This window comes from Rhea pennata, chromosome 5 (assembly GCF_028389875.1).
Source record: "Rhea pennata isolate bPtePen1 chromosome 5, bPtePen1.pri, whole genome shotgun sequence".
In the NCBI taxonomy this organism is placed as follows: domain Eukaryota; kingdom Metazoa; phylum Chordata; class Aves; order Rheiformes; family Rheidae; genus Rhea; species Rhea pennata.
In genome coordinates, this window is record NC_084667.1 from 38,976,127 (window position 1) to 38,993,149 (window position 17,023).

General features: G+C 55.2%; 1 protein-coding gene across 1 annotated transcript; it reads left to right on the forward strand.

Moving 5' to 3' along the window:
• The first annotated feature begins 313 nt into the window (after positions 1 to 313).
• Positions 314 to 16,740, forward strand: IGF2 (insulin like growth factor 2). Its single transcript, XM_062577398.1, has 4 exons — positions 314 to 661; positions 7,356 to 7,512; positions 13,630 to 13,796; positions 14,213 to 16,740. Exons 1-4 carry the CDS (start codon positions 563 to 565, stop codon positions 14,450 to 14,452), a joined length of 663 nt encoding a protein of 220 aa, XP_062433382.1. The 5' UTR covers positions 314 to 562; the 3' UTR covers positions 14,453 to 16,740.
• Positions 16,741 to 17,023: the final 283 nt, after the last annotated feature.

Here is a 17,023-nt window from a genome sequence, read left to right on the forward strand (position 1 = left end):
GGAAGAGAGAGGGGGTTAGATAGCTCTGCAACATTATTGGCTGCGTGGCCGGGCTGGTGTTCGCTGGGGAAGTCAGAGCATGCCCATTGGGGGGGTATAAAAGGGGGGCAGCCGAAGCGCCCTGCCTGTCTCCTCGCTCGTGGGGCAGCCAGCCGGGAGCAGCGTGCAGCTAGGGAGCCAGCCCCTCCAGCCCCGGCCAAAGGGACGCAGTCCACAAACACAACAGTGCGAGCCACCAAGGGGCAGCCACAGCAGGAGGAGAGAAAGGAAAAAAAAAAAAAAAAAAAAAAAGGCAAAAAAAAAAGGCAAAAAAAAAAGAAAAGGAAAAAAAAAGAAAAAAAAGAAAAAATCCAGGAAAAAAACAGGAAAAACAAAAAAAGAAAGAAAGCGCTCGCTCGCTCTCCGGCATAACAAAATACCTAATCGTAACAAAATAACATCCTCGAGACAAAATCAAGCAGGGACTTGACACAGCAGCCAGGCCAGGCGCGGAGAGGAGAGCGAGCCGGAGCGCGGGGAAGGCGAGCCGAGCCCGAGCCCGCTCGCAGGGCAGGACAGCAGCATGTCAAGCGCCGCGGCACGCACGGATGAGCGCTGCCGGCAGCCCGCCTTCCTCCCCGGCCCGCCGCACCAAGTTGAGAGCAGCGGTGGCAGCGCCAAGGTAAGCACCGCGCAGCGCGCCCCGCGCAGCGCGCCCGGCGCGGGGGGCCGCGGGGCGATGCGGGCGGGCTGCCCCGCCGCCGGGGCAGGCGAGGGGCCGCGCCGCGCCGCGCCGCCCTCCCCACGCGCGTCGCTAGAGGGACCCCGAGAGCCGGGCTCGGCCGCGTTACCCGCGCGGGGCGGCCGCGGCGCCCTGCGGAGCGCCGCCGGCAGCCGGGGCGGCTCGGGGCAGCGCGGAGCGGAGCGGCGCGGCCGCCGGCGCGCCCTGCGGAGGTCACGAGTGGGGCGGCGCGGGCGTGGGCGAGGCCGGCGCGGGGCGGCGGCGCGTGGGCTGCGCGAGGTCCCGGGCGGCCCGGAGGCAGCGCTCGGCGGCCGGCGGCTCGCGTGCTGCTGCCGGAGTTGTTTTGGAGACGGGGAGCAGCTGGTAACGGCGCGCCGTGTGCGAGGGACAGGCAGTTCTCTAGCTGCAGGGGCCGGAGAGATTGTTAAGCTCGATTTTGAAAAACACTGCAGCACGCTCGGTCTCGGAGGGATAAAAATTCAGAGAGGAAAAACAAGAAAGCAAAGCCAAAATGGAGTGAGAGTTAATGGTTGGCATGGAGCCTTCGACTTTGTGCGGTGTTTTTTCTTTCCTTCCCAATTGCTTTTCCCTACAGTAATTGTTTTAAGAGAGCAACTTGGAAAGGTTTTAGCACTCTGTTGAGCAGTAGGGAATTGGGGCACATGAGGAAACTCAGATTTAACGTAACTGTACCAGCAGATGTGACTGCCTTGCCTTGAGCCAGTGGTACGTTTACAGGGTTTCTGCTATGCTAGGGCTTGCTCAGGCAACGTGGAGCAATCAAGTGTAAAAATAAGGTTTGTGTGGGTGGTTTTAAACAGACACCTTGGGAGAACCGCTGCTTTCAACCCTTGGGTTGCAACTTCCTCTACAAAGTCTGTAGTTTTCTTCCAAATGCCAGGATGTGCTTGGGAGGCCAAGGCCTGGTTTTCTTTGTTTTTATTTGTTGTCAGGTTGTGTGTGTGTGTGTGTGTGTTGTTTTTTTCTTCTACTGAACAGGGTTCAGCATGGTGGGGTTTTTTTTCCTCCTCCTCTTGGCTTGATTTAGAGTGGAGTTGAGGAGTCTGGGTCGTGGGTTTTGTAAGGGTGACTTTGTGCTAAGGACATCTGGAGAAATAAAACTGACTGACACTTCTGATTTGAGCTTCACTGAACTGTTTTGGACCCAACTTGACAATTTTGGTGGGGGTGAATGGGTCAGAGCTGTAAATCTTGCTCCGCGTTGTCGACACCCACACAAGTTCACTCAGCCTTTCAAAGGGGCTATCCCTGCTCCTGTGAAAATTCATTAAGGGATAAAAGATTTGACACCGCAGGTCCCCTCCCACCGCTGAATGAAACTGGAGAGTGAGTGAGTGTGTGTGTATGTGTGTGTGTGTGTCCCGGTGCTTTTTTCCTGACAGGTGATCCTTTTTGCTGCCCTGCCATAGGGCTGCTGGTGTGAGCAGCAGCCCGGAGGTGTCAGTGCCTGTCTGCCCGTTGACTCCGGTAGGCTTTGGATCAAGCCCCACTGGAACAGTGGAGCATTAGAAAGAGGGATTTCTACCTTTCTTTTCTTTCTTAAGTAAAGCAAACACAGCAGGTGAGGTCTTATTTTTAGAGGGACCGAGACGTTGGTGCTTTTCCAGCATTGCATACTAGAGCTATAAGTGGCCCACCCTCTCCGTGCTCGTGTCCTGGGACTGACCTCTCCGATCCTTCTTGGGCTGGTCTGTGCTTTTAAAGGCTTCTGCGTCTAATGGAGCAAAGCGACACTGTCTTCACTGGGCACTTTAAATGAGGGGTCAGGAAGGGGGGGGGGCTCGGGGAAGAAATATGCCTGGTGATTATAACCTGTCTCTGAAAGGGTTAAATCTGCTCTGCCAAGACACAAAGTAAGTTCAACGTGTTGTGGGAATATCACTTGCCAGTAAACTCCAGTCACCACAATTTCTGATTTAACAGCTTAACTTGCTGTTAACTTTTCCTGATACACTCCAGGTTTTGGACATGAATGCAGAAAGGAGAGAGGAACAATAAAGAAAGGAGTTAAGTGAGGCTACTAAAATGGACTTAAATCCCTTCCCTGGGTCTTGCCAGCTGTCTTTAGAAGAGTTAAGCAAGATTGCATTTCCTTTTTTTTCTGCCATAAATCAAATGTTTCTGGGCTGCATACCAAAATTTGTGCAATACGCTCTTGCTCCCCAGTGGGGTGAGTAAATGGTACTGAATACCCCATTCACCTTTTTGAACTTGATTTTTCCACAGCTCCCATAGCCCTTGCTGCAGAATCAAGGTGCAAGGCTTGCTTCCCGGCCTGCCCTGAGCACCGGCCCACCCAGGGCCGGAGGGAACCGCAACGAGAAGGTGTGAGGCCACCTTTCTTCTGGCTGGGAAAGGTGATCCCCAGGACAGGCCTGAGCGGTTCGCTGGGGAGGTCTGATTGGGAAGAAAATAAGTAAGGGCTAAAAACAGAAGCAGTATTGCCAACCTCAGCCATATAAAAATCATGCAAGCCAGGTGCCAAGGACCAGGTGATTTGTATTTTTTTCAGGTCTCATGATTAAAGTCAAACAGGAAAAAAAAAAAAAAAAAAAAACCAAACAAACCCTCCCTAGTCCTGGGTTAATCTTATTTACCTGGCAGCTCAATGGTCAAAAGCCTTGCGAGACCCTGCCAGTGGCACGACACCCCGCGATTGAGAGGCGCAGAGATGCTGGTGCTGGAGCCCCATTACCTGTATCCAAGGTCCAGCCTGATGGCATGTGAGAGGTGGGCATAAGCCTATGGTATTGGGATATTTGGGGTTTTCTCGCTAGGTTGGCTGGTAGCATCTCTGCCTCCATCCCTCACTGTGCCGTACCACAGCATCCCACCCCTTGTGGGGTGTCATGCCCCAGATGAGGCCAGCTCTCTTCTTCCTTAGGGCCTTCCTTGCTATGGATCACGTTGCAGCTGTGATTCACACTCGGGACCCCGGGGCATCCTGCTATGCCTCTGCTGAGGGGGCAGACCTTGGCTTGTATCGCCCCCCCCATGGCTGTGGGTCCAACATGTGCAGAGCATCTCTCATAGCACTGGCTCACCGGGGTAAATCCATGTCTGGCCCTGTCAGAGGTAACTTGGAGGTAGATGTTGAAGTGCTGAAACTTCAACCTCCCTGGCTGGAATGGGGCACCAAAAGCTTGTTTTTTTCCGTGCTGCTTGGTTTGGGCTGACAACTTCTTGCCTTGCTGTCATTAAAACTGCGCTGCTACGCAAAGAGCAAGAGTTGGTCTGGGCCGTCCAAATCCAAATTTTGCAGACTGGGCCATCTGTCAATTCCCTCCTACGTTGTTCTGTTCATATTAAATTGTAATGAAGGCCAGACTGAAGGAGGAATTAGGTCAGACAGGAGGTTTAGTATCCGTTTTTCGGGAGATGTTGCCCAAGAGAGGCACAGTGGCTTGGTTGACTCGATGCAGGCCTAGATGCAAGGGATGCCTGAGCAGTCTTTGGAGATTTGGCAACTGGACCTTTTAGCACATCGCGGCCTCTTGGCTTCCACCTCCTCAGCAGCTGGAAAGAAATCGCCGATCCAACTGATTGTGCAGCAAATTTGAAAAACCCTGTAGCAGCCTCACGCAGGAGGGTGGCTCTTCCCTGCAACTGAGATTCATTCCACTTCGTCTGCTTGAATGCTGCATGGGTCTAATCTGTCATTAGGAAGAATTTGCCTCCAAGTTTGATCAGTGCCAGGCATCTCTTTTGCCACCGCTCCCCAAGACCAGTCTTTAAGGGACCAGTCTCCTGGAGGGAGTAAATCTGCATCCAGCAGGGCTGATCTGTGCAGTACCTTCCTGGTGCAGGTGGCCCTGAGGGTGCAGAGGAGCCAGTGCCAGTGCTGGGGACCATGTGCTGCAAGCCCTGCCACATGCGTTGACTCGGGCAGGGGAAAGGATCTCGATGTATGTGCCAAGAAGGGTTTGTCATGGAGCACCCTCCCCCCCACCTTTCTGTTTTTTAATTACCCCAGTTGAAACTGCGTCCTGAAATGTTTGACCTGCGCTTGTGCACGTGAGGGGGCAATGGCAGTCAGTGCAGCCCATTCAACCATATTTTGCAAGGATGAAGCTTTTGTGGGTGGATCCGCTCGCCAAGCAGAGGTGGGACCTTGTCCTTTAGGAAAATAGTGTGCTTTCTCACCACGTTATTCCTGCCACCCCTCGCCCCAGAGGGGCTTTCTAGTAAAACCAAGGCTTGTCCGACCCTCAAGTGAACATGCTCCTGGAGAGACATCCCCTTCTCTCCCCACTGCCCCCGTCCTGGCAAGCTTAGAGCAGGAATAGCCCCAAGTGCAGAATAAATAAAGATACTGTTTGCTCCGCTGCCTGGTTTCTCATTGCGTCGCTCTCTGGAGGGAGGCAGGCAGAGGGAGTATGCCAAGGTGACAGTGGTGGAAGGAGCTGGGATGAGGGTGACCAAGCACACAGCTGGGGTTACGACACCCTCCGTGCCGTCGCCATCGTCATGGCATCCGCGCGTCCCCTGGGAGGAGGCTGTGGCCGAGTTTGTGCAAGGATGGAGAAAGGACTGTCAGGTGCTTTTTTGCACCAGGTGTTTTCCAAGGACCGGAAGATTTTTTCCACCGAATGGGCAAGTATCAGTTCTCCCCCAGCATCAGATATCGCCCTGCTGACACAATCCGGCTCTCCTGCTGTGCCTCCTCCCCGGAGGCTGGGCTTGCTCGCCCGTGCTGCGCGGCAGTCCCCTCCTGGGGGACCGGCTCGGGCTGGGGGTGCTGGTGATCAGGCTGCTCGTTAAGCGTGCCACTCGGAGCCAGACAGGGGTTAATTGGGAATGAGGGATTATTCAGGTGTCCTGGAGTCCCGCATCAGCCACTTGTACTGCAGCCACGCGTTTGCCGCCCTCGCGACAAGCTGCAGGCGCTGCCAGTGTCTCGGGGATGCTGGCAGCCAGAAGCCACACTTGGAAAAAAAAGAAAGACAAAAAAGAGAGAAAAAAAGGCAAAGGATGAGGGATAATTGCTGGCTTGTCACTGGGAGAGCATGTCGTTGATGTTGCCACATGGGGGGCAGGACTGCAGCAGCACAGGTAATGCTAGGGAGGACTGGTGAATACCCATGGACCGTTTTGCAAAGAAAGTCAGGATTGCAGATGGCTGGTGGCAAACCACTGCTGCTTGGCAGCATGGTGAAATCTCAGCCTGCGATGCCTCTAGAGCTCCGTGGTGTAACCTAGGGCAAAGCCCCCGCTGGGGCGGAGGGACCGATGCCGCTGTGAAAGCCCCTGCATACCGATTTGAGCCCCAGGTTGCTTCTAGGCTGCTGTGTCCTCTGCCCGAGGCCCTGGGGGTGTTTCAGGGCCCCATCGCGGCTGGCACACGCGGGCTGAGCCTCCTTTTTGCTTTCCCTCGCCGTCGAGCCTCCACCAAGCTACCAAGCACTTGCAAGTGCAGCGTCATCAGCGATGGCTTGAGCTTCGCGCTACCAGAAAGCGGTAGCGAGGGTGACTATATTATTGCCCTCCCGGGAGACCTGAACTAATTTTGCAGCTCCGCTGCAGACTTCCCCGGTGACCTTGGGTGAGTCATTTAATCTCTCCAGGGCGGCAGCTCCACCTCCGAGCGGGAGGCAGCACTGCAGCGTCCTGGGGCCAGGAGCGTAGTTGTGAGCTGAGATTGTCCTCCAGCCGCTCCGGTGCTTGCTAAGGTGATGAAAGCTGGATGCAAAGGCCAAGTGTTAATGTGGTGGCAGGGGGAAATGCTTCACTTGAGACCCAGTGTTGCCCCACGCAAGCTGCTGGAGCTGGCTGTCTGTTACTCTTCTGTTTAAGGGGGTTTCTGTGATGCTTCTCAGGGAGGTATTATAACACCTCAGACCACACGTGGATTTTCCCTCCACCTGTGTGGCAATAGCACAGTGCAGAGGTAAAGCTGTTTGCTGGAGATTAATCAGGAGAAATCTTTGTGTTATTTAGCAGATCTTGGGTGGGAGGGAGTCTTTTTAATCCTCTGCGTTGGATAGTATGTCTGTGGCCTTCCTTGGGGTGTGTTTCCCTTGGGACCTGTCTGCCCCGAGGGATGTCTTTCCTGTCCCAACTTGGTGAAAGCTCAGCTCCTGGGATTCCCTGCGCCTGTGCTGAGCAGGTGTTTCCACCGCCTGGGGCAGAGGCTGCCTCTGCTGGGCAAAGCCAAGCTTTCCTCAAAAGCAGCTGCAGAACGGGCTGAAACGTCATTTCTTCCTGCTTTGGGGAAGCACGCTTGAAAATTTTTCATCAAACCAATTCAAAAACGAAACCCCCCTACCTCCTGATAACCGTTGAAATGATTTCCCATTAAAAAAAAAATGGTGCTGTTTAAAGAGCAGGGGGAATAGAAGCCTTTCACAGCAGTCCTGAAGTGGGATTTTCCAGTGGAAAACTGCTTCAGTGCAAACCTCGTCCGGCTTGAGGCAGCCTGTCAGACGGGCAGCTGACCAGCGGGGCTGAACCTTGCCTGCAGAAATTGTTGTCTGCAGCATCTGAAACCTTTGGGAGGGAAAACGCAAGGGGACATGTAACCAGCGCCCCAGCTGGCTCCATACCTGGCTGCCCGGGAAAGGGGGAGGCAAGGGGGGGCACGTCCCCACGTCTAACGCTCTGGCTTTGCCCCCAGGTGCCGAGGATGTGTGCTGCGAGGCGGCTGCTGCTGCTGGCCTTCCTGGCCTCTGCGCTGGACGCCGCCGCCGCCTACGGCACCGCCGAGACCCTCTGCGGCGGCGAGCTCGTCGACACGCTGCAGTTCGTCTGCGGGGACCGGGGCTTCTACTTCAGTGAGTAGCTGGCGTGGGGCCGCGTCGAGCCATCGGGCGCGTGCGTGGGGAGCGGGCGCCAGCGGGGCTGCTGCGGCCTTTGCGTGGTGCCGGGCACGCGCTGGCGCCCAGCTCTCGCTCTGATGCCGCGCTCTGCGTAGGTGCGCCAAGCGTGCCGTTCTCAGTGCAGGCCCTTTGGCGCAGCGCACCAGGTGCAAAGAGCAGCTCGGGAACAGGAAGGGCTGATTTTCTGCTCCAGCGCGTCCTTGCGACTGTTTGCATCTGTGCACGAGGGTAGGTGAGGAGAGGAAGGAGAGAAGCTACACAGGCCTGTACACGGCCAGGGTGATGTGGACCCGCTTTGCACTGGTTTGGGGGCTTTCTAGGGAGCGAGATGGGGAAGTTGGACCCTGCATGTGATGCTTAGAAAAGTCAAGTATCACTGGGAAGTGCTGCTGTATTTCAGACTAACCTATGATGTAGGCAAGTAATCAGCAGTGATTTATCCAGCCAGCTCAGTGCTAGGCTTCTACTCTAGCTTGTTTTTAAAAACTCTTGAGTGGTGCTGCGTAAGTGCTGTATCCACAGTTGTCCCAGGTGCTCCTCTGGGCAGGCGAGCTCTGCTTTCTCCCTTCAGGGCAGGCTTGGTTGTGTCTGTAGCTCCTAGGTGCCTCTCTAAATCCTCTTGAAGGCTACGTGGATATGAACCTGTTGCTGGCAGTCATTGACTAGTGATGCCTTATCCTTTTACGGCATAAATTGTGCCAAAATATGTGGTCGCCTTTGCCTAGTGAGTGCAGCGCCTCTGGGACAGTGGATGAGATCGTGCTTTCAGCGGGAACGTTCTGGGGTTCATAGCGTTGGCCTGAGCAACGCAACAGCTGTGTTGCAATGGGCAAGAGGGCTGAAGCAGTAGTGGTGGACATCGAGCCGTCCCTGACCAGGTGACAGCGGCAGCATGGCGGGCCTGGTCCATTCCTGGTGGCGTGGGCCAGCTTGCCGGGCTGTGGGCCAGAGGTGCCTTCAGCGTGGTGCCCTGCGCTGCTTCTGCCCTTCTGCACTGGGAAGGGCTGTGTCTTGCTCCCCGCTGGTGACGGAACCGTAGATAGCCACGGGAAAGAGGCATGGCCCGGTGGCAGGGAGAAGGATGTAGGTACGAGCTGCGCGTGCTGCTGTGCATTTGGCAGTCGCGCCTCTGCTCTGACCTTGCGAAAATTAATTAACTTGGGAAGTCACTTTCGAGGAATGGGGCGAGTTGTCTTTTTGAAACACCAATGTCTGGAGCTGTTCTCCCTCCCTGTCTGCCCTTGGAGGGAAGGATTTGCTGCCAAGTTGGGAAAAGACGCTGGGTACCCATCTCAGATGGGGATGCTCAGTCGTCAGTGCAGACTGACGTCGCGTGAGGTCTGGCGTGCCGGGAGCACGGCGGGGTCGCCGGCAGCGGTGCAGGGGTGAGCGCCTCAGGGCTGCTTCCCGCGCCCGCCGCTCGCTCGGGGCAGGCCACCGCTTTGGAAAGGCGCTCGCAGTGCCTCCCTGCCCTCGGTTAGCTTCGCTGCGAGGGCTTGCACACGCGCTGCCTTTCCTCTTCTGCTCTTCCGCCTTCCACGCTTCCGTCTGTCAGCCCCCGGGCGCCGCACCAGCCGGGCGCCGGCGGCCAGAAGGAGAGCTCCTGTCCGGGTCTCGCACCTCTTCCTCTTGCCTATGTATAGAGGAGCGCCTGTCTCTCTGCCTTTTGTTTCCCTCCCCTCCTCCCCCTCTCGGGGGATGAAAGGGAACGGGGCTTTTGTTTTACGGACAAACTGACCTCCTTTCACCTCAAATAACCCTGCCTTCCATTCCAGGCCAAAATAAAAACACTTCTGCGGGCCGAGGAGGAGTTTTGTGCCAAGTGGCCAATGTGGTGTTTGCAAGGGGATTCTTTTTTTTTTTTTTTTTTTTTTTCCTTGTTTTCCTCTCCGGTCCCCCTTCCCCCTTTTCAGTCTTTCCCTGGAGTGCAGGTGCCCTAGGGGCTGAAGCAAAGCCACCCCAAACCCCTGTTTTAACCCTTTTGGCATCTGGCTGTGAAAGACTGAACAGATGTTTGGGTGCAGGCTCTGTTTGGCAAAGAGCGTCATCCTCCCAAGCTCCTCTCTTTTTTTTTCCCTTTATTGGTTGGCCAAAATTTATCTTAGTCTTAATTTTTAAACCCTCCTGCTACCAGGATCTCAGCACCTTGCCCCTACAGCCACATCATAAGGTCTACAGGGCAAGCTTATTGCTCTCTGTGGATTGCGTCGGCACTGAGACACTTGCGTGTGCCTACCCATGCCCTGCTGGAAAGCCCAAGGCTTGTCTGCTTGTGAATTTATGTCTTAAAAGCGGGCCCAGATTTCTCATGAGTGCTCCTCAACCTGCAGCCTGCATCAGAGCTGCTAGCTGATGAGCAACCTGCTTTTAAAAAACTAGTTCACACGGGAAGTGAACTGCTGCTGCAGCCTCGTCCCACGAGAGCAGGTGAGCCCTGCTCGCTGGAAAAGGCTCGTTTCAAGCAACTGACTGGTGATCTTGGAAAAAATCGTGAGAAAGCTTGCTGTCAGTTTTCTGCTGCAGAGGTGATTAGAATACACAAATGCTCCTATAGGTCCTTGTAAAGGGAGAACTTGCAAAAGCCGATGTCCTAGCCTAAGGTTTTTCTGGGAGCACAGTGCTGTTTCTGGTGGGAATGAGACCATTGCTGAAATCCTGTTTCTGGGCTCTTACCCGCTTAGCTAAAGCATCCTTGTTGCTCTGAGCTGGTGCACTGCTTGCATCAACGCAGAGCAGATGCAGGATACCAACAGCTGCCCAGGCGCTGTTTCACCCCCCTGGCATCTGGCAAGGGGGAAATGCGTAGTGTGCACTGTGGGGGGCGCGCCAGTGACGGCTGGGGTGTCCGGCCATCTTTCTGTCTGCTTGTCTGCGGCACAAATCAGAGCTGCAGGTGTCTTTAGAAGAGTTACGATTTGCAAGTGAACGGGGCTGAGGATATTGAAGGTGGCTCCCAGCTTGGGATTTCCAGCATCATCAGCTTTATTCGGCACCTTGCCACATGTCTCCTTTAGCATCGATACCTCTTTTTTGCCAACAGACATGGCAAGGAGCTTGCAAGAGGAAAACAAGCGGCAGCTTGTTGCACGGTGGATTCTCGGGGCTGAGTTTCCCACTGGTCCTGTGATGGGGCAGGATGCACCGGACCCGTCCCCGCCGCTGCTGAGCCTGATGCTGGTCATGGAGGGGGGCCAGAGCGGGCGCTGCCACGGGCCCCTGCTCGGCCGCGGGCCCGGGTGCGCTCCGGAGATGCCTGGGCTGCGGGAGGGAGCGGGCTGGGGAGGATGTGCCGGCAATGTCAGCTGTAAACAGAGCTGCGGCGCGCTCTTCCCGCTTTCCCTCGATGACTCCGCGGGCCCCTGGGGCCGGCAGTGCACGGACGCCCCAGCTCGGGGCGGGTGCTGCGCTCCCGGCAGAGGGAGGGACCCCGCTCCGGGGAGCAAACCGCAGGGCAGGCGGGAAGGATGCCCCAGGGCAGGGGGGCAGAGGAGCCGGAGGAGGGAGAGGATGGAGCTGGGGGAAGAGGAGGAGGAGGAGGAGCGGTGTCCGCCTTCTCCTCCACAAACAAGGGCTCCCGTTTCCTCCTTCCCAACAGCTGATAAGAATTCAGCTCTGTGCCCCGGCTTGTGCTGACGGGGCACATTCCTGCGCGCCGCCGTCCCTCCGAATAATACTAGGAAAAAGCAGGGGGGCAGGCGCGGAGCCGGGCAGCAGGGCCGGCCCGGGGGCACGGGGACAACGGCAGCGCTGCCGGCCGCGCACAAAGGGGCCCTTGTTGGTCCCCGCCGGGCTGCGGCGGCCGCGGGGGCTGTTTACACCCAAAGGCCCCTTCCACTCGGCTTGGCGCTTTCGACCGCCCCCAAGCGAGGGGGACCGGCCGAGGCGGCCCGCTTCCCTCGCGGCGCCGCTCCCCGGGGCTCCAGCCCTCCTTTTCCGAGGCAATTCCCAAGCCAGGCGGCCCGGGAGATCCGCCGTGCTTCGCGGGGATGCCGGAGCGCAGCCCGGGGAGGAAAGCGAGAGGAGGTGTCGGGCGAATGGCTCGTGAAGCGGCACGGGAAGTGGGGTTCCTGGAGAGAGCGTGATCATTCGCTAAGTAGGAGCTCTTTAATGCTCCGTCCTCGCGGTAACGCGGGAGCTGGTGGCTGCCGACCCGCGCATCCCCACTCGGCTGAAGGCAGGTTTCTGCACAGCACTCTGCTTTGAGCAGGGAATGTAAAAGCAAAACCCTCCCAGCACTTGTCAGCAACATTAAAGCGAGATGCTGCATGTGGACAAGAGCCGGAGAGTCCAGCCTTTAGTCCCTGCATAACCCGTGTGCTACGACAAACCCTTTTCGCAGTCCAGGTCAGCAGCAGCATCGCTGCTAGCTAGAGATTTCCCGGCCTCCATTGCCTCTCAGTTGTTATCCCGAGGTAGCTGCAGGGGCCTCGCCCCCTGCTTGTTGTGTTTGCCTGTTTTCCCCAAGTAATTCTCCCACGGGAGAGCGTCTTGGCATTTGGCGAGAGCCGCACGGACAATTATGTAATCAGAAATCTACCCAGCTGGGTGATAGCAAGGGAGCCGGCAGTGAAGCCGGCAAGGCGGACGGCACGCGGAGACTTTGCACGTTCGGGCCGGCGGGCAGTGGGCTCCGCTTGCACCCTTGGCCGTCGCCGTGCTGGGGGCAGCGGCCTTGATCCAGCCTAGTCCCCTGGGAAACTCGTGGCGGGTTGCAAACCCAGCTATGGCAGCCAGCGAGGCAGGGGCACCCTGGCCGGCCCCTCGGCACGGGAAGCCTGCCGGAGCGCGGGTCACCCGCGGCGTCCTTAAATGCAGAGGGCCAGGTCCAGCCTGCTTGCCGGCCACAAGTATTTTAATGAGAGAAAAATAAACTGCCCCCTTGGTCGAGCTTCTCCAGAGAGGGAAGCATCCTTCGGACCTTCATGGCTGGCTGGGCAGGAGGGGAGGACGAACTGAAGGGAGGCCACCGAGTGCCGCCAGGTGGATCGCTGTGCTGAAATCGCCCAGCGCTTTGCAACCCAAAGCCCTAAAATGCTGCTGGAGCTGAATGCGTGAGCACCTGCTGCATCCGGAGCACGTGTGGCGAGTTGCTGGGGGCCCCCGGGGCCGGTTTGGACCACTCCGCGCGTAGCACTTTGCCTTGGGTTCAGAGCTCAGAGCGGCCTTGGGTTCAAGCCGCCCCCTCCAGGGCCCGGGTCGCCTTGTAGTCCTTCGAGGGTGTGCACTAAGAAGCGATGTATGAAATACATCCCACAAGGTCAACAGAAAAGCGCAAAGAAAATTCTTTAGTTGCAGGCCGTTTCGCATTACTGGAAGTTTTGTCATTGTTTCACATTAGAAATTCTAATTTGCCTATCCCTTTATTTAAAGAGGAGAAAGGGGAAAAAATTATCCAAGCCTTTCCTCTAGAGCGCGTTGGCTTAGTTAAATAGTGACACTTGACTGTCGCTGTGTTGGCCACTTCTCCACTGGCTTTGGCGTCCTTCTGCAGGGAGAAGCGGGAGAGGAACCCTTATTAAAAGATTAAGTTTAATAGCTATTTTTGGCGGCTGTGGGAGCATGTTGTTGAGAGACTGTATTCTTTCTGCAGCTGTCTCAGAGCTGTCCCATCTGGTAAAATTTATCCGTGTTGCTTCGTTTCACCTGTCTGAGTGTCAGTATGAAAGAGGGAGGTTGGCAACTGCAAGGCTGTGCTGCTTCTTCCTAATAAAAGACGCTTGCCAGGATCAACATCGGAGACTTTTGTAGTAATCTCCATTGCATTTGCATCCTGACTTGGCTTCAGATTGCTTGCTCTGACTGTCCCAGCTAGCTGAAGCTGTAAAAGCGGCTCTTACTAGTGTCACTGACGAGGTACGCGAGGCGGAATAAATTACAGTGACAGAAAGTACCTTTAATCGCAGTGGTGCCCGCACTAGGAGCTGAGTTAGTATTAACAGCAACTGTCTGGGGGAGTCTTAAACCGTGCGACCAAGCCGCTCTGCGAGCCCACGTCTGCCGTGGACGGCTGCTGCGGGGAGAACGAGTGTCCCTTTTGGCTCGGAGTATAATGGCCGGCCTCTGCCGTTGCAGGTAGGCCAGTGGGGCGAAATAACCGAAGGATCAACCGCGGCATCGTGGAGGAGTGCTGCTTTCGGAGCTGTGACTTGGCTCTCCTGGAAACCTACTGCGCCAAGTCTGTCAAGTCGGAACGAGACCTCTCTGCCACGTCCCTCGTGGGGCTGCCGGCACTCAACAAGGTAAGCAGAGGCGGCGGTTCTCCAAAAAGGTTTGTTGAAAGAGAAGGAAAGAGAAGATAAAGGGGCCATGGGGAGAGGAGGAGGCATATCTCTGAGCCCTGCTCTTCTGCAGCAAAGCCAGAGTGAGGAGACCTCCAAGGGACAGAGATGCTGGGAAACTGCTGAGCAGGGTGTTGGACTAGATGGTCTCCAGAGGTCCCTTCCAGCCTCAACCATGCTGTAATTCTGTGAAACTGCGTTGAACACCCGGCACAAAGCACACTTAGTGGGGGGACACCAGAGATGATCTAGACTGGGAAAGAAAGAGGAGAAACAAGCTTTCCCATAAGGGCCAGGTGAGAACCACGAGGCTTCGCGGGTGGCCCTTGCACCCCGACCCTCACGCTGCTTTTCCCCTTGCCCCCTTCTCTTTGCAGGACAGCTTTCAAAAGCCTTCGCATGCCAAGTACTCCAAATACGACGTGTGGCAGAAGAAGAGCTCGCAGCGCCTGCAGCGCGAGGTGCCTGGCATCCTGCGGGCCCGCCGGTATCGGTGGCAAGCGGAGGGACTGCAAGCCTCCGACGAAGCCAAGGCGCATCGCCCGCTCGTCGCCCTGCCCAGCCAGAGGCCCCCGGCAGCGCGAGCGCCCGCGGGGACTCTGGGCCGCCAGAAATGAACTGCCAAGGGGCATCTCCATTTTCGGTCTGCCGGGGGCGGGCGGGAGGACTGGCGAGGTCTAGCCCCCGAGCCCCTCGGCTCCCCGGGCGGCAGCGCCGGGGGCTGCCCCCTCGCCGCGCCGCGGCCGGCTGAGCGCGGGAACCCGGCGCGGGAGCCCGGCGCAGCGACGGCGGGACCGCGGCGCCCTCGGCCCGCGGCGCCGTCTCCGTGGCACCGTCCTTCCGGGTTTCTTTGGGGGGCGGGAGGGGTGTTTCGTTTCTCAGACCTGTTTTCTTCCCCCGTGTACCCCGTGTTTCCAAGCCTGTGCTTCAAAGGGACAGTTTGGCACTTGAACTTTTTGGTTTTCTTTTCCTGTCGGGCACAGCATGACATCCCAGGTGCCAACAGCAGAAGACAAAAGAAAGAGCGAGAGGGAAAAAGGATACGGAGTCAAACATTTTTTCAAGAAGAGTCCATTCCATGTCTTTCTTGACAATAAAGTGAAAAATGGGGAGACATGTTGAGGGATATAAATTTTTTTTGCCTCATTCCCACCCCCACTTTTTTTTTTTTTTTTTTTGGATAACTTTTCTTATTTTTATAACTTTCTTTTGCACCTTTAAAAAAAATGTAACTGAGAAGAGATTCCGAGGAGACCCATCTGCATTTTTTGTGTGTGCTTAATTACAAGATTCCAAATCGACTTGCACCTTTTTAAAATCATCGATGAAGTGAGAAAGAGAGGAAGAGAAGAGAGAGAGAGAGAGAGAGAGAAAGAGAGAGAGAGAAGAAAAAGGAAAGGGGAAAAAAAGAAAAAGTGAGCTGATGCTCACTTTAAATGGAGGAGGCGTCTGCATTGCACATTTGCCACGGATTTAGTTGATTTATATATATAATATATTATATAACTTTTTTGGCAAAAAAAGCACTATTTTTATGGGACATTTTGTGTAGTATCTGAAGAGGGATTGTAATGTTTAAAATGTGTTATGGTGCTAAAGTAAGTTGGAAGGGAAAAAACCCAGAAATAGCAAGGGAAGGTGGGGAGGGAAGGACAAGATAGCGAATACTGAACTTGAAATTTTAGCTTTTCGTTTTAGGAAAAGTGTGATAAATGTGTTTCTTTTCTCTTCTGAAATATAGCTTGGTCATGACCATATGAGCTAGTTGGCTGTCACTCATGTACACAGATGCACGCACACACAGAAATACATCTATATGCGTCCTTTTTTTAAGAAAAAAGAAAAACAACAAAAAAAAAAGTTGTAGACGAAAAGGGAACTGTTCTAAAGACTAGCTACGCCGAAGTCGCGCAGGTGTGCCCGTTACGCCTCCGGGCCCCGCTCCGGCGGGGCCCTGCGACGCTGGCTCCCGGGGCCGCCTCCTCGGGCTCCCTCTGCGGCGTCTCCCGGCGCTGCCAGCTCGCTCGCGCACCGCTCCGCCGGCGGCCCTCGGTGGCGCTGAGCCCCGGTGGAGGCCGCCGCGCCACCACCCGCTGGCTCCTGCCCCTTCTCTCGCCTCCTTGTCCCGGCCGCCAACCCCTCCCCGCACCAGCGCGGGCGGCACCGGGGGCCGGGGGAGGCGAAGGCGCCCTGGGGTGCCGCCGCCGCGCGGGAGGGGTGAAAGGCGAAGCTGTCGCTCGCGGCACAGGCCGGAGAGGTGGGCAGCGGGCTGTAAAATAGGTTGGTTTTAAAATAATATATATTATCTGTCTAGGAACCGTAAAAGGGGGGAATCAATTACATCTCCCTCTGATATACTCTCACTTGCTAATAAAATGGGGACACTCTGTTAACCAGTTCTGTACTTGCTTTGTCTTATATATCCATACATTTAAAACATAAAAAAAAAAAGACTACTTGAATTGTATTCTATTTCGTGGTTTTGAGGGGAGGGCTAGGGGGAGTTTTGAGAGGGGGAGGATTTTAATGTATAATCCTTTTGTTTGTTATTACCTTGCAATGTTGAGCCATGAAGCCTTTGTTTAAAAATGTGGCACTGCAATACACGACAAAGAAAATCCTTTATTTATTTTATTAAATATATATGGAAAAGAATGAAAATTGGTCCAAATTAAAAAGGTGGGGGGGAGGGAAGTGGGAGGGGTGGGGAAGGCAGAATAAAAACAGAGCGATTGCAAATAATTGATTTTTTTTCCTTTTCATGTGTCTTTTTTTAAAAGAAACCTAGTTTTTATTTTTTAAAAAGAGAAATAAAAGCTTTCCTGGATGCTTTGTACCAAAAAAAGAAAAATGAAAAAAAAAAGAAAATCTGTTAAGCAAATAAATATCCATCCAGAATATGAAACTGACTTTTTCTTTTATTTATTTTTTGTTACTGGGGTCATTGCTGGTGGGAGGGAGAGAAAGTCATGCCATGTGGTAATATTCATAGGGGAACAGAGGAGAGGTCGTTAAAGGTCCTCTCCTGGGGTTCGATCCTGCAAGGGAGGGAGGCTCTGGGGTGCCCCGCACCTCCCACTGCCCCCAAAGCGATGCGGTAGCTTTGGCTGCCTGGCTGCTCCCAGCAAAGTCAGTCCAGCTGAGTTCAATACTCGCCTCCGCAACTCTTTGCTAGGGTCGGCGTCATC